This window comes from Sus scrofa, chromosome 11 (assembly GCF_054392235.1).
Source record: "Sus scrofa isolate SSC_HxYL_T2T_F1_AM1 chromosome 11, Sscrofa_HxYL_maternal_Yorkshire_Landrace_v2.0, whole genome shotgun sequence".
NCBI lineage: Eukaryota > Metazoa > Chordata > Mammalia > Artiodactyla > Suidae > Sus > Sus scrofa.
Window position 1 is genome coordinate 12,215,025 of NC_139393.1, and position 23,748 is coordinate 12,238,772.

Here is a 23,748-nt window from a genome sequence, read left to right on the forward strand (position 1 = left end):
ATTTAAGTCGAAATGTCCTCACTGGGTTGTGTGTATTCATAACGACACTTTTTCCCCAGCATCACAAATGCAGTAAATACGTTATTGCCATATGAAGGTACTAGTTTTATCCTATTGCTCTCTTGATACAATTGGTTCTCAAAACACAAGAAATAAAATCAGCCCTGCTGCTACCTGGTGATCTTTACAAGAAAATTCCTTGGCAGTAACTGGTTTATGATATCAGTGAACTGAATTGAAAAGAGTGCTAAATTTCCAGTATGATAGAGCTTATGTATGGAAAGAGACAGAGGTGGCCCTCCTTCCCTTCCCTGTGTCCATATGATCAAAGTAACCTTTCTGTTTCTAATAATGACATTTACACTTTGTTGCATTAATAGGAAGTAGCATGGATTGCATGTGTTAGGAGATTTCCTTTTAATTACTGCGTAAAAACGATACGTAATTGAAACAAAAAGCATTGTTTCCAACCCTAATTTTTTCTCCTCGAGTCCATCCTGTCAAGCTGAAAGCGTGAAAGTTATTTTCTGGCGGTGTGATTAGATTGGGGTTGAACTCTCCAGCTGGCAGGCCTGTCTATGACTGGCGGCGGCCTGTCCCCAGTGCTTGTCATTTCCTGACGTGCCTGACAGGATGGGGACAGCCGCCCCAGACAGGTTCATTAGATGGTGTTTTCTACAGCTGGGCTAAAAATAAATAAATAAATAAATAAATAAAGTCTGTACTTTGTCAAGGCCCAAGCTGTAGGGGCCCTTCTTGTTGGTTTAAACCAAGGCCTTGTTTTGACAAATTTTGATCCGTGCGGTTTTTAGATTTTCTGACACATTTTTGTTTCCTTCCCCCTTGGCCTGCACTTTGTGCACTCTGCCTTGTTGCCGCTTCAAAATCCTAACGGAGTCTTCCCAAGAGAAAAAGAACCCCAGGTATTGCGATCTTAAAAGCAAAAACAGCACAATATTGTATAAAATAGCACTAGTTCATTTATTTCCATGGTGATCTGCACGATGATTGAAAAAAACAGCCTTGGGACTCGCGCTAAGCCAATTGCAAGAAAGCTTAAATTTTTCCAGTGCCAGAAACATGCCATCTACATGAGAACATAGTATCAGTGCTAGCAGCCTACACCCTCCAATACACAGCTCTTGAGAACTGCCAGAAATTTAAGCTGTCTTCATTCTTGGGCATTTGGGAAGTTAACAGAGTTTTCCACTCATGTTGATAGGCTTTGATGTCAGGAAGAGAGGTTATAGAATATTAGAGAATACCTGCTCATTAAAACCAGAAATAAATTCCAAAATTAAATTTAGAAATATGTTTCTTTGTCAGTGATAGGGCCCCTTTTAAAGTTAACTGAATTTGCCCAAAAATTGGTATGCATTGAAACATACGTGCATGCAGGTCACGATTTATTATTTTCAACCCTAAATTTAAATGTTTTAAACTGTGTTGTTGGAAAGGAGAAAAAGGTCTTTCACCAGGAAGTTATTCTTTTTGGGTTTTAACCTGTGATTAAAAAGTAGATATTGACACGTTTACATTATAGACTTGCTGGCCATGGTCTCTCAGAGTGTCTGATAGCTGCTTTTCATTAGAAGAAACAATTGATTTTAATTTTTAATAAGGAGAACATGCCTGAAAAGAAAACATTTGACTCTGTGGGTTGACATAATCTTCGTGCCACCATTAGCTGTCATTCCATTCACATGCAAGACACAAAATGTAATACTGTGTCTCTTGTACTTTTTCATGGTGTAATAAACAGGGTTGCTGAAAAAAAAAAAAAAAAAACAAGCTCCTCATTCACGGAAATCTTAGCCCTTACCTTTCCTTTGTATTGTTAGTTTCTGCTGCTTTAGTTCCCCGTCTCTATGACAACTGTTTAAATTGGGATGGGCAACTGTCATCTGGAGTATTACTGAGAGAAAAGTGTTAGTGAGCACACAGTTCCCATAGATAGAGCATTTCAATATAATCCAATTTTAATTGAGCTCCTGAGACTTTGATGTGCTGCAGAAGGTTGGGAGAGAGCTATTCCAGGGAGAAATTAAAGCAGCCCAGCAAGGCTTCACCACTCCAGACTGTCACCATTTTAAGTAAGCATTAGCATCAGACTTAACCTGCCCCTCTGGAACATCTCACTTCTTTTTTCAGCTTTTCGCTGATTTATTTTGCCATATGTAAAAGCAAAGCACTTTCATCTTTTTGTATATGTTTTTACATCCATTTGATTAGGCTTGAAAAGCTTGTACTTACCTGAGATTCATCTTAGCTGTCTATTGGACTTTGCTTTGGCGGTTCAAAAAAGAAAAAGAAAGAGTGGGAATTAGTTTGAAATTGTCAGCTATCATATATTAAACTTTCTCTTTAATATTACTTTGTAAAACCCTATCTTGAAGCTAAAAAGCTGAAGGAAATGTAATTTTTATTTAGCTTTGATTTACCATTGAATTTCATTTTTAATGCTTAGATGCTTAGGTATTTATTAGAGATTAGAATTTTTATTTCAAAATCCACTGGAGTATCTTTTCCTCATCACATGAAAAACACTTTTCAGGCGAAAGCTAGTTGAAGGCAGCTGAACACAGGTATATCAATCCTTAAGGGAGAAAGCAGTAGTCCTTTTTTTTTTTAAATGGGGAGGAAAATAGGTATTTTTTCCATGTACATCTAAAGACCTCTTAAATACTCTGAGATATAATGTTGAACATACATCAGACATTTTATTAATAATAAAAATGATATAAAACCACAGTGTTAATTAAAACAAATGAACGTTAAATATAATCCTTGTACTGTCAAAAAGCTTTGTTATAGATATGGTAAACTTCAGGAAGTTATAACCTGTTTAGGACAAACTTAAAATTTCTGATCTATATTGGCACACTCAACAGAAGAAATTAAGATGTGTATTGAGAAATTAAGTAAATTATGACAGTAATTAAAAATGTGATGTTTGCATCATCATAGATGCATGTAGATTTACTTGTAGATTCACTGTAATCTACCAGCTAATGAGGCTTCAGCATCAGGGCCCCTTACTCCGCCGGGCTTTGTGAGGGATCAGAGTTGCAAGATTGGTATAGTGGGCTCTCACTTTACTCAGTTGCCTTAAGAGACCTCAGAAAAAAACAACCTAAATTTTTAAGCCTCCAGTATTTGTTGTAATTTTGTTCTCATCCTAAATAATCATTCACTTATGTAACGAATTTTTATTTCTAACTTTGTGTTCTTTTTCTTTGAAAAGTCATCCCAAATAATGTCAGCTTACTCCATGCTTTAATGACCTTACTGAATCAGTGCCTTCCTCCTCCCTCCCATTGGTGGGCATTTCCCTCCATTCTTTTTTTTTTTTTTTTATAAACAGTTCTGCAAATCACTTCTACTTCTTCTTGCTTTCATGGGAGTATATCCACAGGACAAACTCCTAAAAATGAAATTGCTGTGTCAAGGGGGATATATATTTGAAATTTTTGATAGGTAATGACACATTTTCCTTGATATAAATTATGCTAAGCTGCACTTCCACCAGCAATCTAGTGTTTGCCTCTTTTATTAACCTTTTGGATTTATGTCAATATTGTAGATAAAAACAGTATCTCCACATAGTTTTAATTCTCTTCTAGGTGAGGTTATTCGTGGTTTCGGTCAAAAAAGAGACATTTGTACTGTTTTCTGTGACTTACATATTGGACTTTTTTTAAGCGGAATTTTACCATATCACAAGGTTGCCAGGAGGAGAATAATGATAAGTGGTACTGTTTGTCTCATGTATCTATTTTCGTGTATGAGATATCATACATATATCATAAAAATTATATAGATACGTGTATATTTCATTTTCTCTCTACTTCTCATCTAGATGAATGTGTTTTTCCTCTGTGGAATGCCCCCACCCAAATCTTAGTGGCATTAGTTAGGAGGGTAAGAATCTTTTTAGTTTCCCTACCCACCTAAGAAGAACCTTTCCGTCCTGTCATTAAAAGAAAAATTGTTCACTGCATGACATCACGTATAATTAGCTAAATATGATCACACTTCATATTATATTTAGCATTTAGAATTCTGTACCACAAGATCTGCCTTCTTTATAAATTAGTTTGTTATGGGAATGAGTCTAGCATACTTGTTTATTTATTTACTAAAACGTGAACTTTGGAGAGACACATGAGGGAACTCCTTGGAGCCGCACTCACTCCTGTGTGCCAGACCCTAAGGTGAGCACGACGAGAAACATTCACTGTTAGTATGGAGTTAAGACTGAGAGTTAGAAGTAACCTCCATATCTGGAGAAATAATATTAATTGGTTTATTTATGTTATTAGTGGAGAGCAACACTTTAATGACAAATTAGATGCTTTAATTTTTTAATATTTTATGCACTGGTTATCATTCCTTTCATGTAGCCAAGTGTGGACAGGTTAATTGTTTTTTTGTGGTGAACACATTTTCTTTGCACAAGTTTATGTTTATCTGGGTGAAATGAGCAGAGTGATTGTCATATCTGAGGTCTGGACTGCATCTCTAATCTTTTTCACAATGCTCATTGCCTGTCAGTAACCCTAAACCCAAAATCTGGTAGGAGCACCAGTCACTGAGTCACTGGAGCCAGAAACTCCTACAGCACCTTTAATCCCTTTCATTTCTTTACTTCCACAGAAAATAAAAACATTCAAGTCCTATTCTGTCTCATAAATATCCTTGTACGCTTTCCCTTTCTCTTCCTACCTTCAGCAGCCGTCTTAGTTTTGACTTCCTTCGTTTCCTGCTGGCACAATGCAGATTTCCAGTTTCCAAGCCTTCCCCTCACTGCTTCCAGAGTGAAGGATTTAGTCATATCATTACACTCCCTTCAGTGGTTGCAGTGGCATCGCAGTCGTCAGCAGAGCTACCATTCGCTGAGAGCTAAGTTTGAAATCAGTGTCTCAGTTAATCCTTTCTTCAGGGAACACTGTGGGCAGCCAGCCTCTTGCCTCTAGAAAGGTGGCCTCTGTTACCTAGAGCGGAGACACTTGTTAAATACAATATTACTCATTTAATTTTTCTCAGTATGCCAGTAAAATAGAATTATTGTATCAATACATCAACCAATTATAAGTAAAGGCATAAATAGAAAGTATAAGCCTCAGAAAAGACTACCCTTGTCTTATTCACCAATGTATTCTCACTACCTAGCACAATCTCTGGAACCTGGCAGGTGCAAAATTTTTGTTTGGTGAACAAATGATATGTGATGCTAACAGTCTTTGCCTGGAGACAGAGTATTTGATCATAATGCTCAGGCCAAACAGATAAATGGTAAATTCTCAGCAAATTTTGCTGCAAATTGACAACTTTCCGAACAAGGAATACAAAGTAAACAGAAGAAAGAAAGTAGTCATGGGGCCTTAGCGATGTATAAGAGTCTTTTTGAGATACCTGATCCTGGAAATACTACTTTCATTGCCAACGCAAGTTGGGAAGTCTCTGAAATCTCTTTTTACCCGCAATTACAGAAATTTGTGGAAGACATTCATTTATAAGCAAGGAGTGTTTACTGAGTTGTTTACATTCACACTGAGTCACATTTGTTGAAGAACCTTTAATTATTCTCTAATGTAGAAATTTGGGAGTAGAAGTAAAAATAACACAGAGAATTCAGTAGCTGAATTGTCTCTAAATGAAGCAGTAAGAGTTTCTTTTTTTAAAGATTAAACTTCAAATACAACAGACAGAACACTCAAAGCTACCAAGAGATTGGCATATAAGAACAAAGTCTTGCAAATAACCAGACACTTGAGCCCAAGTGAGCTGCAGAAGCAGAGTTTGGATCAGAAAACAATGCACACTGGAAAAGGATCTGGGCTGAGACCACAGAGGGGTCTGCTCTTGTCACTCCTGCCTGTGGGTTCCACTAGAGTCCTGGTGGGAAGGCTGTGCGTTCATTTGTTCAACACACTTACGAAGTATCATCTTTGTGCTTTATATATTACTTCATTAAGTGCAGCAGCCATATCAGTGGATATGATCATTCTCGTTTCATGGAAGTGCAAACTGTATCCAGTTACGTTAGGAAATGTTCCCAAGTCACACAGAAGTGGTCGAGTCAAACTTCAGTCTGTCTGCCATTTGCTAAAGCCCGAGTTCTTTCTACTCCAGCATGGCATACAGATATATTTAAAAAAAGACATAGTCTACCAAACTGAGAGTCAATGAAGTGCATGCTCATTGAATTTATTGGTACATGCTGGTAGTATGAAGAAACGTGTCAAGGATAACACTCAGTCTGTGGTGTGCAAATGCACATTAAAATAAGACCCAATCTAAAAAACTTGCCGAGTGCAAATTCCCTGCATGAAGATTGGATTTCATTCCATGGCCGCTCTTTGGGAGGCAGTAATTTGAGAAGAGCTCTTACTTTAAGAAAAAGGAAAACAAATTCTTATGAACTCCAAGGATGCACCTGTGAGTGCCTGGGAATACTCAGGTTTTCAAGTTAAAACACATTTTGGAAACTGAACAGGTATTGCATGAAAATAGCTTTCAATGACTACTTTTCACCAAAAAAAAAAAGTTTTCAAAATTTGAAAAATGATTCACATTCATACTGTCTTTCTGGCTCCTGAGGAGCCTGGCTTCTGCCTGGCAGATACTTGATAAATGGTGAGCATCTTTTGAGGAAACGTTTTTGGAGCAGTAAGTTTTTAATACATAGTAGGACTTTATCAGGCAGACAAGATGGGAAGCTCTTCTAGAATAAACACAGTATAAAAAGGTTTAAGGTCTGCATATTTTTAAATTTTTTGATAGATTTTTTTTTAAATTCAGTTTTAGTTTAGGTTTGCAGAAACATGAGCAGATAGTATAGGGTTCCTATTTTTTTGATGGGGGGAGGAGGGAGTATATTTGTGTGCTAGACAGGCTTTTTCCTTCAAGTAACAGAGATATGAAAATTACATCAAATAGTAAGAATTTGCATCAGAAAACTTTGAATTGTAAGTAATTGGTGGTCTGACTCAAATAGCTTTACATGTATATATGTGTGTAGTGTGTATGTATATGTGCATGCATATGTGTCATAAAATAGGGAGTCCTGGATTATATCGGCCCTAACTCTCTCTTAACTCTCTCAGGGTTAAGTCCTGAATTGCATCAGTCTCTTAGCTACATCTAGATGTTTTCAGGAACCTGAGTCATTGCCTACCTCCACTCTATCACCCTTGCAGAGAGTACTCGTTCTCACACCACAGCAGTGTAGCTTCATCACTCCCCCAAATCAGCATTAGCTCAGGAATGTCCAGAGGAAGAAGGGAGCATCTCTTCCATTGGCGCCCTCTTAAGAATGGAGACACTTTTCCAAACCTGATCTGCTTCTGAGACTGGCCATTGGATCAGTGTGCCTTGACTTAGCAGTGCATGTACGTGTAAGGTCAGTAACTGGGACACAGTCCAGATTCTCTTAATCGGGAAGGTGGAGGGGAAGCAGTAGATTCTGAGTGGGTGAGTAGTAGTGTCTACACAGCGTTTATGGTAGGAAAATATAGAAAAGTACGAGTGAGAAATTCTCATCAGGGCTTCTGAAAAACTGGAATTTCATCTAAGCTCCAATGGCCCAGTCTTCCCAATGTCCCTTCAGTCATAGCCACCATTGACATTATAGTGCTAGTTGCTCTCTCTGTCTTTGTATTGTTGCTACTACAGAGTGACTGATACAAAACACCTTTAATTTAATCACTCAGCCGAGTATTTACTGAGTTTCTACAATGTTCTGGACACTGTGCCAAGCAATAGAGATACAGTAAAGAGCAGAACCAAATGGTCAAAGAATGGGGGAGATCACACTAATAAATTACATAAATAGAGTTCCCATTGTGGCTCAGTGGGTTAACTACCCAACATAGTGTTTGTCAGAATGTGGGTTCCATCCCTGGCTTTGCTCAGTTGGTTAAGGATCCGGCATTGCCACAAGTTCACAGGTGCAGCTCCAATTCTGCCCGTAGCCTGGGAACTTCCATATGCTGCAGATGTGGCTATTAAATAAGTAAATGACACAATAAGTTTACAAAGTTACAAATGTGTTAAGTACTGCTAAGAGAACCTCTCTCATGCATGGTGCTATGAGAGTGTGTGATGGGGCGATTTCACCTGGCAAGAGAGGCCAGTTGAGAAAGTAGGAAGTAGAGAGAGCTCAAGGATGAGTAGAAGTGAAGTAGGCAAATAGGGGAGGGAAGAAATTTCCAGAGAGGGAAGAATATGTGCATTGGCCCTGTGACAGCAAATAGCATGGTATGGACAAGGGACTGGAGGAAGACCAGTGGGACCGGAGCCAGGAGAGCAAAGTGGACCCATATGTGTCTGGAGCAGGAGAGGGTTCCATCTACCACCAGACTCCTCTCTTAATATCTTGGCTTCTGCCGCCTCAGAATTCCCACTGCCTGATGATTTCTGATGACTGTCTTCTCCATCCTTTGGCTTCTTCCAACCCTCCTGCTGCTACAGTTGTCTCCAAAAATCTCACATTGTAATCATTAAGAAAGATGATCCAGTGGGGTCGGTCAGCCAGCATTCATGATAGCATGGCTGTGATGGATAGGGTTCCCACCGCCACTGGTTGTGGCTCTTCTGCTTAGATAACTACTTTGTATCAGGTGACCATCCCGGCTCAGTCTACCAAAGCCAGAGTGGTGGGGTCAGGTAATCAACATGGTAAAAAGGAACTTAACAGGAGGGGGCACTTTCCATGTCCTGTCCTGTACAATGAATTAGGAATCAACCTGGACTATTTTATGATGACTTTTAATTAATATAGCCATAAAACTTAATAACTTTTCTGTGCATAAATATTACTTAATACAGATCAACAAAGGCGTTCATAAATAATCGCTACGGTTAAGTGACTGTTATGTGCTGGGCTTTGTGCTCTGTCTGAAGAACACGGAGGTGCACTAAGAATTCCTGCTATTGGTGGGTTCTCCAGGTCGGCAAGAGACGCCAACAAGTAAACCAACAATGATAACAATGGTCTGGTGACTGTCAGAGTTGGGTAGAGGCTTTGTAGACGGAGCAGCAGGCTTTTCTAGCTTAGTCATTAATAGGAGTTAATCCCAAAATCAGAATAGGGAGGGATCTTCGAGGCAGAAGAAACATCATGTGCAGGGGCACAAAAGCATGTCAGAACATGGCACGTTTGGGACCTGCAAGTGATCAGGTGGTTAGAACATCAGTGCTGGACGTAATGCACCTTGTGGCTAACATGGGAATTTATACCACTAGTAATAATTGTAATTAACAACTTTTTTTTTTTTTTTTTTTTTTTTGCTTTTTAGGGCTGCTCCCGCGGCATATAGAGGTTCCCAGGTCCAATTGGAGCTACAGCTGCCGGTCTACACCACAGCCACAGCAAAGCCAGATCTGAGCCGTGTCTGCAACCAACACCACAGCTCTCAGCAACCTCGTCGTTTCCACTACGCCACAATGGGAACTCCAACAACTTCTTAAATATCTGCTATGTACCATATGTGCATAGCTATTTAAATTCTATTAGTAGTTTCATGATGTGGTGGGATCTAGTTTTTTTTTTTTAAGTATTTGAAGTTCTAATGGATATAAACTGAAAGGTGCACTATTATTTATATGCATGAAATTTTTTCGAGGATGATATAAATAATTAACTAGAGGAAAAATAGCTTCTCCCTTAAATTAAAAAAAATTCTTCATTATGCATTTCTCAGTATTATGTTTTAAATTTTAAAATAAAAACGTGAGCTTTGTTCAGTAGCAGTATCGTAGCCAGTAAGGTTAATCTGAGGTATGATTACTGCTAATTAAAAATAAAATCTGAAAATGAAAATGTTTAATGTTTTAAAAAATTTCTGTCCATACCATTAGATCTCTAGTTGAAAGCAGTTCTTTATATCTACTTTGTAAGTTGACCGATGCCACTGTTGCAGCAATTATTATCACAACCCCCCATATAATATTGTATCATTTCTGACTATACCTAAAATTTCAGTGTGAAATATTTCCAAAAAGAGAAATCAGTTTGTGCTGACAATTGATTGATTGATTGATTGATTGATTGTTATTTCCCCAATACAATTTTTTTTCTACTGTACAGCATGGTGACCCAGTTACACATACATGTATACATTCTTTTTTCTCCCATTATCATGCACCATCATAAGTGACTAGACATAGTTCTCAGTGCTGCACAGCAGGATCTCATTGCTAATCCATTCCAAAGGCAATAGTTTGCATTTATTAACCCCAAGCTCCTACTGAGTGAAGTTAAGTCAGAAAGAGAAAGACAAATACCATATGATATCACTTATATCTGGAATCTAATACACAACAGTTTCTAACATCTACAAATCAGACCCCTGTTACCAAATTGGTTCAAAGGAAAACCTCTGATCTGAAACCCAAATGATCTGATACAGAAGAACATAAATCTAAAAACAGGAGCTGTATAAATACTTGAAGAATTGTCAGTAAATGCAAGAGAGATTAATATACTTGGTGTGGAAATGAAAGTGAATACTAATATTAGTTTTCTAGTATTAGTTTTAGTACTAGTTTTCTAGCATTCATATTCGTATTTAGTATTTAATTAATATTAGTATTAGTATTTAGTATTGGTATTCATTTTCTAGTATTAGAATTCTAGAAATTAGTTTCTTTCCAATAGTGTAGCATTCCCCCTCCTCCATCCCTTCCATTTGTAAAGTAACAGCAGAGGGACAAATATAAGATTTTAGAGTATGCCAAATTTGAGAAAATGAGGAAGCACAGCCAACTATATAATATTTACACATGGGGACATTCATGAGTAAGACAAAAATGAAGCAACCTCGCCAATATCATTTTTTAATTTTGAGAGTTTTACTGTAATTTTGAGAGTTTCCATGCTTTTGAGGATGAAGTAGGCACAGAGGACTGCAGCTGCATCTCCGAGTTTGTTTATAAATTAAATTTTTAACTATTTTATTCAACAAAAATGTATTGAGTTCCTTCCATGTGCTGGTTCTATAAGGAATACAAAACAGGATATCACCTAGCCTGTGCCCTCATAAACACTAGAGTTGGGGGAAATATATTTAATTAAATAGATCAATTTAAAAGTACTTCCCACAGTGTGAGAGATACTATTGCAAAGGTACAAATAATACTCTTTTGAAAGAATTCATGCTTTTCTACTAATGAGTATAAAATAATATTTGCACAGATGATGGAAACAGCTTCACTCTTCTGCAGGCGAAGCAACCTCTACACTATAGTCAGAGCAGTGATTTCTGAAGTGCATATTTAATCAAATCTCACCTCTCCATTGGTCTCAGACCAAAAGTCCAAACTCTTAAACACAAATTGTGTGATGTAGCCCCACATCCTGACTCCCTACCTACTTCGTATATTCTAATGTTATTTTTCACCTTTCTCCGCTTTGCAATATGTGTTCCATACTGCCTGGACCTAGCCCCCAAAGTGCCTTACTTCCATACATATTCCTTCTGTTGGGGACTCTCTTCCTTCCCTGCTTTCCTCGCCTTCCCCAGTATTGATGAGTCTCTACCAGACAGGGAACTCTCTGAGGTCAGAGACTCTGCCTGTCACTCACCATTGGCTTGTGGTGCTCAATCAATAAATATTTAAGTGAAAGTCACTGAAAAAATAATAAAATTGATAAGTCATGAGGACAAGCTTAGTAGCAAAAGCTGATGTCTCAAATAGTTGTGCTATTCTAGTTAGATTAGTACTGTGATTTTGGAAAACTTCTAGAATGCAAACTGCTGCCAAGGGAAACAATAGCTGTAGCTGTTAGTTTTTTTTGTTTTTGTTTTTGTTTTGTTTTCATTTTTTTTATTATATGACTGTTAGTTTTAAAGGTTGTATTCTCTGGTTCAGGTTTTCCATCCCTTGCTGGCAATGACATTAATGAAGGTCAAAACCAGAGATCTGGAGTTCCCATCGTGGTGCAGCAGAAACGAATCCGACTAAGAACCATGAGGTTGCGGGTTCGATCCCTGCCCTTGCTCAGTGGGTTAAGGATCTGGTGTTGCCGTGAGCTGTGGTGTAGGTCACAGATGCAACTTGGATCCAGCATTGCTGTGGCTCTGGCGTAGGCCGGAGGCTACAGCTCTGATTAGACCCCTAGCCTGGGAACCTCCATATGCCACGAGTGTGTCCATAAAAAGACAAAAGACAAAACAAAACAAAAAAACAGAGATCTGCTCCGTGTGTGTATATGTGTGTGGCTATACACATGCACACAAGAAAGCAGGCGATAATTAGAGAAGGAAGCTAACAATTGTTAAGTACCTCCTGTATGCCAGGTGCTATACACTGAGCATTTTTTAAAGTGTATTTGATTTTGTGTTAGTTTCAGGTGTAGAGCAAAATGATTCAGATATATCTTCAAATTCTCTTCCCATATAGGTTGTTACAAAATATCAAGTGTAGTTCCCTGTGCTATGCTGTAGGCCCTTGTTGCTTTTCTGTTTTATATATAGTGTATATAGACGTTAACCCCAACCTCCTAATTTATCCCTCCACCACCCCTTTCCTCTTTGTTAACCATAAGTTTGTTTTCTATGTCTGTGAGTTTCTTTCTGTTTTGGAAAAAAGTTCATTTGTATGCTTTTTTTTTTTTTTTAGATTCCACATATAAGTAACGTCATGTGATATTTGTCTTTATCTGGCTTACTTCATTTAGGATGATAATCTCTAGGTCCATCCATGTTGCTGAAAATGGCATTATTGCATTCTTATTTATGGCTGAGTAATATTCCATTGTATACCTGCACCACATCATCTTTATGTCAGTGGCCGTTTAGGTTGCTTTTCACTCTTATTTATGGCTGAGTAATATTCCATTGTATACTGTACCACATCGTCTTTATGTCAGTAGCCATTTAGGTCGCTTCCATGTGTGGGCTATTGTAAATAGTGCTGCAGTGAACATTGGACTGCATGTATCTTTTCAAATTATAGTTTTCTCCAGATATATGCCCAGGAGCGGGATTGCAAGATCATTTGGTAAATCTGTTTTTAGTTTTTTAAGGAAGTGCTGTACTGTTCTCCATGGTGGCTATACTAAATTACACTGCCACCCACAGTGTAGGAGGGTTCCTTGTTTCTCCACACCCTTTCTAGCATTTATTATCTGTGGACTTTTTGATGGTGGCCTTTCTGACTAGTTTGAGGTGATGTCTCTTTGTAGTTTTGATTGTATTTCGCTAATAATTAGTGATGTTAAACATTTTTTCATATGCCTATTGGCCATCAGCATTTTTAAGAGGAGGTATTTCATTCTGTTTCACAGCCACCCTATGACGTTCGGTATTAGTATATCCCCATCTTATGATAAGGAAACTGAAGAACTGAAATGAACTAACTTGCCTGAGGTCTCTCAGCTAGTAACTAGAAGAGGCATACCGTAGGGAGGCTTTAAGTCTAGGAGAGACAGGTACATAAATTGATGAGTTAGTGCAAAATACAAGATTGTTAAATAAAAAGCTCTTTATAAATGGGCTGCCTAAATTTCCCCCGATTATAGGATATTTTGACCCTGAAATTTTAACCTGTATATAGTGACCATGGCTGTGTTTATGAATATGTAACTTCAGACATATAATAATATAGCATATATTGCTTAATTTTCATTGAAAATGTGTTTGCTGGAAACCCTCATTTTGCCAGCTTAGTTTCTTGATCATTTTAATTTATTTCACAGTTAAGCTGTTTCCAGTTTTTCCCATTGTCAATTTTCTATTACACAAATTCTTTATTTTCATTGGGATTAATTATCTTCCATGTAAATTCTAATGAAAAGATTTGACGGCATCATCATTTTTTGGCCCATATTAGATTTCACTGATTACAGTGCTGTCCCTGACAGTTTTGTTTTGATGACTGTATTCATTATTAATTGGATGAAAGGCTAAAGTTAGATTTTTCTATCAGGTATTTGAGATTTTCTTTATTTTGCAGGGTGGGTCAGTTGTCCCTCTGACTTTTTTTTTTTTTATCCACTCCATAAAATAATTTTTATAAAACTATTTAACATATTAAATATGTTTAAGTTAACTTTTGAAATTTTCTGTGTTTATAATTTTTAAAAGATATAGTGTCCAGCATGTTCTAAATATCGATATTTTAAAATGAAATTCTTGCAATGCTTTTCGCATATGCTCAACAGAATTAAATATATCCAAATGAATAATGATTTGGTTACTATCATCATCCATTTTAAAATGTACAAATAATCTCTTTTTTTCAAATGGACATTTTATGTAATTCTGCTTTCTCTTTTAACTAATATTTCCATTTGATTCCCACCCCAAAATTTATCTAATCTAAAATTTTTTTATGCTTGAAACTCTTATAATGATCATGATATTCTACTATCTGCAAAAGTATATACATGAATTAAAATTTTAATATTATAAATTCCTGACCATAAAATTCTAGGTGTTTAACATTTTTGTTCTGGAACAAATTATTATTATAAATATTCTCAGCGTGTAATCACACAACATAAATATCATATTGTCAGCTTTGAAAAATAATTATTAAACATAAAAAGTAAAATGCTACTGGAAATTCAGCTCTTAATGAGATGAATGGTTAGTGTATCTACATATAAGTAGTATTTATTGCTAGAAAAATGCAGGGATCAATATTAAAGCTACTCCTAACTTTCTGTTTTGTAGATGTGTGAAAGTCTTGTTAGCAATTATAAATAGAGATGTTGAAGTGTTATTGTAGCAATATTCATATAGTTTTCTGAACTACTTCTAAGTGGTATGCTAAAACTCACCTAGTGATCTACTGCCAAAAAATTATTTTTAGTTATCTCTCAACTGACAGTTTAATTAGATCCAGTTTCAACTCTTTGAAAGTAAAGAATTGGGAAACCATTTAACTTGCAAAACATTTTTTTTTTTTAATCCAGTGATTGAGGGCATACACTTCCATTTTGTCCTTTTTTTTTTTTTTTAATGGCTGCACTCTCGGCATATGGAGGTTCCCAGGCTAGGGTTCAAATCGGAGCTGTAGTCGCTGGCCCACACCACAGCCACAGCAACGCAGCAACCTACGCCACAGCATGCTGCACCACCAGATCCTTAACCCACTGAGCGAAGCCAGGGATTGAACCTGTGTCCTCATGGCTCCTAGTCAGACTCATTTCTGCTCTGCCACGAAAGAAACTCCCAACACGTCCATTTTGAAGTGTCCTTTTTGTGAGACTCCCACCTCCTCACTAGACCTCATACCCCAGATCATATACCATAGAGAACCTTCCTCCACTCCCCTTGTTTTACTGGGGGAAGGACAGTGGGAAAAGAGAGACGGGAAAGAAGCTGTATTTCCCTCGCAGGTATATTCTCAGGCAGACAGATGTTAAGAAGTTGAGGCTCCGGAAACTTACTTTAAAGGTACGTGTACCGGACTTCACCTCTTGGAAAGTTACTCATTACTCAGAAGAGCCTAGTCTATGAGGTTGCTATTTCTGTTTTCCCGTACACTTCTAACAATTTTTTTCTTAGAGCTTATGTTCCCTATGCCTCTGGTGAGGAAATAGCATCACCAAGACAGCGGTGAGAACTGGGAGGCGGGAGTTCCAAACATCTTGCTGTCTCTGCTGCTTCCTGCATCCTCACCGCACATGCCATGACAGCAAGCACCGGTCCCAAACGATCTTCCCTGGTCATTGCAGGACCCAGGCTTCTTCCATTTTGTGGTTCTGCTTTCTTTCTGGGCCTTAAATTCCTCTCCTCTCATCTGACAGAAGGGGAGAGAACATAGATAATCAGGTGTGGATGGAAACACAATTCCTCTTGAACTATTCCTTCCATAATATGCTTGTTACATCCCGAATCATTGATAATTTGTACAGAATTAGAAAAGTAGCAGGACTAGAGCTTTCCATTGCATAAACAGCCCTTTAATTAAACTGTTCGAGCTGCAGATGTCTGTTGGATATGAAGGCCTCGTGAACACTGCACAGGGCATGTCTCCCCAGCCCTTCCCATCATTTTCAACAATTCTTAACAGAAAATATAGCTTGAAGCAAACTTTGGTTTCTTTCACATCCAAATACTCGTTTTCATACATGTGTCAGATGATTTGAGATCAGCGACGCCATCGCTAAACAAGTACCTTTTAGGTCACACGCTATTAGCTGCCTTAAAAGGAAAAAAAGATGAAACTGATGTGACAGCCATACCCATGCTTCTGACAACATCTGCATGTCGGACACACATGAGTGCACGGCAACTCCATTCTTCTTCAACACGATCATCAGTGTATGTGTAAGGCACTCATTTGGGTGAGGTGGTTTACAAGGGGTCTCTGTTACATTTGTTTGATACTGTGTCCTGTGTGCTTCAGTTCCGAAGTCCATGGGGCAGACCTCAGGGGATGCAGCCAGCATGAACTCTTTCTCCTTTCACTTCTTTTGGATATTAAGTCCTTAGCGCAAAACAGTTCATGGCCACTTAAGAAAATCGCAGAAATTCCAGAAAATGTGTGATCAAGATGCTTGAATATTCTTGTTTTATGACCTATATGATGTAATAGAAATTATGTTTATTCAGTTTTCAGAAAATGTAGCTGATTGAGGTAGTTAGCGTCTGTTGATTAGATTTCAGAGGATATTAACTTGGAGAGACTGGCAATTACAAATCTGATGATATGGGAAAGTTGACTTAAGAAAGAAAACAAAACCACAAACCTCAAGTATAGATGAAAGTACTTATATGGTTTAGAAAAATATCTTGAGCTATAATGAAAAACTAGCTTTAAGAGTTATTATAGAAGGTCCTGAGACCTATAAAACACCATGTAACCGGTAGAGGTATAACTAAAATACAGGCAGTTTTATAGTATCAGGTCATATTTCTGACCTAGGCTTGTTGCCCAGATTTTTACAGAAACATAACGTAAACTCACTATTTAATCAGCTATGAATGATATTCCTTTGCATTTTCGATGCCTATACAAATTGGCTAAACTCCCCACGACGTGCCTGAAGTAGTATCCTCACTGGTCACTCTGCCTCCAGTCTCACAACCTTCTACTTTACCGTCTAAGAGCCACCAGGTGTTTACAGGTCAGCTGTCTCAAGGTTACCCCTTGGCTGAGTTTCAGGGCCTTCTCATTGCATCTGAGCAAAGGAGAGTAAAGGGGACTCGGGGTATAGTCCCAGGCAGCTACGGCAGTCACAAAATTTGTGTGAATGCTAGGGGTTTATCTCAACAGTTCGTCATTTTAAAATACGTTATTTTCCATCATATCTGTATTACTATCACTCCAAAAACTTTTAATTACTTACCAGAAATAAAATTGATGCTTAGGAGGGATGCCAAACAATATTCTACGACACACCTCAGTATACATCGTCGTGAATGAGAGGCGTAACTCTATGATAAAGTCAAAATGCCGTAGCCGAAAGACCTTCCGTAAGCCCTCTGGAGTGGAGGAAGCCTTTTTATGGGGGACGGGGGTCTTTCAGGATGGGTTATAACCCAGTTTAGAGTTCCTTGCGGGTGTAAATTAGACTCCTAGAAAAGAGAAACCAGTTGTTCTATTTAGATCGCTTGTTTAGATCTTGATTTAATCTAAAGTCAGGAGAGACCTCTGGCGGGCTCTGCCATTAAGATAATAAACATGAAAAGTCTGAAGGCGAAACTGGAAAGCTTTTTCCAGTTCCGTAAAGGACTCAGAAGTGCAAATACTTTGTAAGACCTCTTTGTAACTCTGCCCATAATTATTATCTCTGTCTGTTTCTCTTCGTGATTTATTCAACAAACAAATGTATATGGAGCACATATGTGCCAGGCACTGTTTTAAGCCCTGTATATCAAGCAGTAAATAAGTTAGATGAGGGTCCTGGTCTCATGGAATTTTCATGTTACAAATGGGACAAAGAACAAACAAAAAAATAAATAAGCGCCATGCACAGAATTAAAAAGCAATACCGTAGAAGAGATATGGGAGCTTAGTGTACACAGTAACTCTAAAGCATATGCCAGGAAAGGCACTCAAAGAAAAAAGATGTTAAAAAACTTTAGGAGAGTTTCCTTCCAAAAGAGATAATCAATCTGAAAGGAAACAAGAAGAGAAAGCAGGAGGTGGACTGCTGTTAAAAAGAAAATAAAATAGGGAGTTCCCACTGTGGCTCAGCTGGTCACGAACCTGACTAGTATCCACGAGGATGCAGGTTCAGTCCCTGGCCTCACTCAGTGGGTTAAGGATGCAGCATTGCCATGAGTTGTGGTGTAGGTTACAGACCTGGCTTGGATCTAGTGCTGCTGTGGCTGTGGCACAGGCCAGCAACTGTAGCTCCAATTCGACCCTTAGCCTGGGAACGTCCACATGCCACCACTGTGGCCCTAAAATAAAATAAAATAAAATAAAGAAGAAAGAAAAGGACTCTACACTCTTTCGGGTTTCCTAGAATGGAGTTATGAACAGCTCAGAGCATTGTCTCTTATCAGACCCTTTAAGGATGTCAAAAGCCCAAGTACAACACGGTGACTCTGTGGTAACCTTCCCATATGTGATATTCCCATATATATGGTAAAGGCTGTGTGCTCGTTCAGACGCTGCTGTCCTTGTTCAGAATAGCCTGCCCCTTTGGATCTGTCTTTTAGAATTTGCCTCCTGAGCTGTTGATTAGCTACTAGCAAAATAACTTTCTTTTAGTGTTATTCCCTCTCCTTTTACCCTCTGCTTCCGGTCTCTACTGAGGTCCTCTGATTATCCCAGTTTCTTTGTTTCTTGCTCCTGAGGGTCCCCGAGGACTGTCGTGGGCCCAGCCTGGAGCTAAGAAAGCTGTGGTAGGAGACCTGATGGAGTTAATGTATCAGCTCGGATCCAGTCAAGAGAAAGAAACCACATAGCCATTTAAATGGGGAAAGTGTTATAATTTATAAGAACCAATACTTATAACAGAAATTGCAACAGGATATTGGAGTACCAAGGGAATGATTAGTAAGAAGTAAAAAGAACTCTGAAGAATATAGTAACAGCATGTATGAGGAGCAGCCGCTGTCTTTTGAGCTGACACTGAACTCAAGAAGAGGCCCCCAGGCCTTTTTGGGGTTGGGGAGGGGAGGCGTGACTATAGCTCCCTGAGTGATGCAGAAGTCGCCCTGGTGCCCTGCTGGGGGAGCTTGCTGGAGCTCTGTCTTTTGGAACTTTCCAGAAAACCACCCTCTCGGAAGGTGGTGAAGCTGTTTATGGGAGGGTTCTCAGCAGAGGCACTCTGCTACAAATCTGCCCAGGGCAATGTGTGCTGGAGAAAACCCTACTAGCTGGGTGCCGTCAGCCATCACACACTGCAGGAGCCAGGCCGGAGAAGCCCCGCTAGGTGAGCAGTCCACAAAGAGGGAGAAAAACCCCTTTCTTGTGCATCATCTCTTCAGGGGCCTTTCCCCATAGAGCTCAACGTCATGCCTGCTAGCAAAGGAAAAATAAAGGGCACAAATTCATTTTCACAGGATAAGCAACTAAGGGTGAATTTGGAGCTGGGAAGGAATGAATTGATAACTGGTAAGACAGTTTTTGCATGGAGCATTCAAGCAGTCAAACCAACTTTTATGTGTTTGTGAACCACTTGCCTGCTAGAAGTAAAATAAACTGATAGCATTCTTAGTGGAAAGGAGTATTTGGTCAAATATTCACTACATTACGGTTCTCAAGAAGAAAAATAAGTAAAAATATTACTCTGTGTGTGTGTGATTTTATATATAAAAAATCTCCATCCATCCTCCTGGCATACTAGTTTTAATATAAGGATGCCAACACAGCTTTCATAGGAAGGTTTCTCCTTTTTTCAGAGATATCATTTCACTCTTTGGGTTTCAGATGGCCTCTGTGTGTGTGTGTGAAATACCGGTCATAATGAAAGGTAGTTTTTGTTGTCTCAATTTTGTCTTACAAATTTTCCTACCTGACAAACCCTGTATTAATACTCTTTCCATTTGAAAAATTATGCTGATCTATGAAACTCAAATCTCGAAACTCTTGCACCCAAGCAAGAATGTAGTGATAGAAATTGTGGCAAGTCTCTGTAATACTTTTGTGAAATGTTTAAAAAGAAGTTTTGCATTTAGAAACTGAAAAACAGTTGTCACTTTATACTTAACAGCAGGGACATATAAACGTATAAACAGAATCTAAATAATAGGCCATGAACTTTACATTCATCGTCTCCATTTAAATTATGCAGTAATAAGTGTTATTATCACTGTTTTCCAAATGACAAAAATCAGGTGGAGTTAAATAATTTTGCTAAGTTCCTATAACTAGTAAGTAGCAGAGCCAAGATTTAAATAGGAGTCTGGCTCCAAAATGTTTCAGGATTTAAATAGATGTCTTACTGCCTCCCAAGACCTTCCAGTGTCTAGAGGAAAACAAAAATTGAATTAAGGAAGTAGAAAATAGAATTTTCAAAAAATAAAAAAAAACAATAGATCTTATAGTGTATGTTATGTAAATGTGTGTGTGTGTGTGTGTGTGTGTGTGTGTGTGTGTGTAGTTCCTAGAGAAAGGAAATGTAAAAAAGGACTTCATAACTTTTTCTCAAAGTTTAAGGAGTATTGTGTACATAAAACTCAACAACTAGATTCTGCTTTCACCAAAGCAAATATGAGAACACCAATGCAAATAGAAAATGTGTTCACATATTGTTAATATGCAGTGCTGTGTCAGGAGGGATGTGTTTGTTGCAGATTCGACTACAGTGGCTTAATCAAATACGGATTTATCTGCATTGTGGAACAAAAAGTCCAGATGTGGACAGTTGCTGAGATCGTTCCAGTAACTCACTATTAGGGCCAACTTTGCAGAGATTCCCTTGGCCTTCCTCTGATGGTTACATAATTGCTGCTACAGTCTCTGCATTACATCTCCGTTCGAGCGAGGAAGAGAAAGGAGGGTGCCAGCTACATATGACTCATTTTATCATCAGCTTTTCTGAAACATCCTCAAATGATTGGTTTTGATCTCATTAGCCAATTCTGGGTCAAATGTCCTTACCCCTCAGGTTGCAAGAGAATTTGGGAAAAGCGAGGGGTAACTTTAATAATTGGCTTGGACCATGGGCCAGATAAACTCTGACCTCAGGAACAAATTCAGGCTGTTGCTGAATTTGTTCTGATTCAGAACATTCAGGCTGGTTTATTGGCATATAGTCACGTCCATTCATTGGTACATTCTCTGTGACTGCTTTCACACCACAATGGCAAAGTCGAATAGCTGTGAGAAGGACACATGGTTTGCAAAAACTACAATATTTGGTATTTGGCCCTTTACCAAAAATGTTTGTTGATCCCTGAGTTAGATCCATCATAACCCATCAGCTGGGATTAACGTGGACAGTTCGGGGCTAAGCGGGCTTCCTTTAAGCATGGACGAAAAGTGACATTGGAAAAGAACCAATAGTATATGTCATGTCACCTGCACTAACTCATTGTATACAGAGCCCAAAAGTTAGAATACATTTTCTATTTTAAGTCACAGGGTCACCTTGAACATATAACTTTTCTGCTCCTTTATCTCTTCGTAAGCTAAAAAAATTTAGAAAGTTAGAAATTTTGCGAATATACAGAATCGAATGATTGATAATATTTTACTATGTCGTGAATTCAGGAAAATAATTCCTGATTAACTGACTGTGATACAGCACTGTTTAAGATACTGTCAGACTGAGTCCTAGACACGTATTTAACTGACTGACACTTCCCTTGAAACTCTTTATTTTAGGTTCTTGCGTACACTGAGGGGCTTCATGGAAAATGGATGTTCAGCGAGATTCGAGCTGTGTTTTCGAGACGTTATCTTCTACAAAACACTGCTTTGGAAGTATTTATGGCAAACCGAAGTAAGTCCTCCTAGATATTTTGGGAAAAAATGTGCTCATATTTGGATGCTGTTCATTTACATGATGTGATACTGACTTGATTTTTTTCTGTTGTATTTGTCTCTTTTATATACCCTCACTAAAATAAAAATAAAAAAGAATTAATTTGTTTGAAAACATTAATCCTAGATTTCTCATGAATAAAGTTACACAGAAAGCTGATTTTCCATGGAGATTCATTACCTTTACAAATGAATCAGGAAAGGCACTTGAAAATTATTTCTGAAATTGATGGTTAGCTCTCCTGTGGTTTTCTAAATCATGTTTTTTCTTCTTACCACAGCTTCAGTTATGTTTAATTTTCCTGATCAAGCAACAGTAAAAAAAGTTGTCTACAGCTTGCCTCGGGTTGGAGTAGGGACCAGCTATGGTTTGCCACAAGCCAGGTAATTATATCATATTATGCATTATCTACGGTTTGTTAACACTTTTCAATCTCAATATGACAGAAATCTAAATAGGGTTATACCATCGTAATTATTTTGGGAAGCAAGGAATTGTCTTGCTCTGGAGGTTTTTGGTGGAGAAGGAGGTTGGGAAAACAGCTATTTTTAAAATGGCAGAATAGGAGTTCCCGTCGTGGCTCAGTGGTTAACGAATCCGACTAGGAACCATGAGGTTGCAGGTTCGATCCCTGCCCTCGCTCAGTTGGTTAAGGATCCGCTCAGTGGGTTAAGGATCCGGTGTTGCCATGAGCTGTGGTATAGGTCACAGACCAGGCTCAGATCCCATGTTGCTGTGGCTCTGGCGAAGGCCAACAGTTACAGCTCTGATTGGCCCCCTGGCCTGGGAACCTCCATATGCCGAAAGTACGGCCCTAGAAAAGACAAAAACAAACAAACAAACAAAAATTCCCATCTCTATGGTCCGTCTTGCACTAATGACTGGTATCAAAAATCCTGGAATGCACTGGGAACTATGTCTAGTCACTTATGATGGAGCATGATAATGGGAGAAAAAAGAATGTATACATGTATGTGTACCTGGGTCACCATGCTGTACATAGAAAAATAAATAAATAAAAATGGCAGAATAGGGCATAGATTTATTTAACACATGTATAAGTGAAGAAGTAATAAAAAATTGATTGCATGTTAGAGCTAGAAGATAATTAAGACATTTGTACTGAAAATCTTACAAGAGGTATACCAAAAGCCTCATGTGATTAATTGTTGTATAATAGTATATAAATTGTTTTTATAAATGCTATGTATAAATGTTTCTTCATTAAAGTAATAAAGCTCTCGGAGTTTATCCAGATTAGTAGTCATTAATTATGGTTTGATTTTAGCCACTTTCTAAATCTTTAATCTTGGTATTTTTAAAAGCATTATTTTGAAAGCTTCCTTTATTGAAAAATATTAGTCTAAGTAGAAAACATAGTCAGTAATTAATATGTATCACTAATATCTATTAGTCGGTTTGGGGCTCCAAGTAACTGAATACCCAAATAAAAGTGGCTTAAACAGCAGGGGTTTTTGGCTTTGTTTTATGAAAGATGTGGCATTAAGGAGCATTGGCTCAGAGGTTCAGCTGTGTCAGGAGTCTCAGTCCCTCATGTTCACAAAATAACCACTACTGCTCGGATACCACGCCTTCACACTACCTCAGAGGAGGAAAAAGACACAAAGGATTCCTCCTTGCACATCTCTGTTTTAGGAAGGGGTATGTTTAGAAGCCTTTCGCCATCTTTCTCTCAGGTCCCTTTGGCCAGAACAGGATCACCTTCCTGCCTCTAAAACAATCACTGAACACTGAAGCCAAACCATCCCCTAGAATTCAAAGAAAACTATACCTTGCCACTTCCCACCGGGGAAAAAAATCCATTTTCTGTTGCTAAGGGGGAA

The 23,748-nt window shown here is 38.3% G+C and overlaps 1 protein-coding gene and 1 pseudogene across 20 annotated transcripts in view; both read left to right on the top strand.

The window, feature by feature from the left end:
• Nucleotides 1-23,748, top strand: part of NBEA (neurobeachin) — a 644,629-nt gene that overhangs the window by 492,813 nt on the left and 128,068 nt on the right. For all 20 annotated transcript variants that reach the window (XR_014819172.1, XM_021065197.2, XM_021065202.2 and 17 more), the window contains 2 exons: nt 21,745-21,862; nt 22,185-22,287. Coding sequence is in view for 19 of the 20 variants with exons in the window: in XM_021065197.2 (XP_020920856.2) it covers nt 21,745-21,862; nt 22,185-22,287 (221 nt within the window). In the remaining variant the exon portion in view is untranslated. The remainder of the gene's footprint in view (nt 1-21,744; nt 21,863-22,184; nt 22,288-23,748) is intronic.
• On the top strand, nt 9,740-9,867 carry LOC146398526 (U4 spliceosomal RNA; annotated as a pseudogene).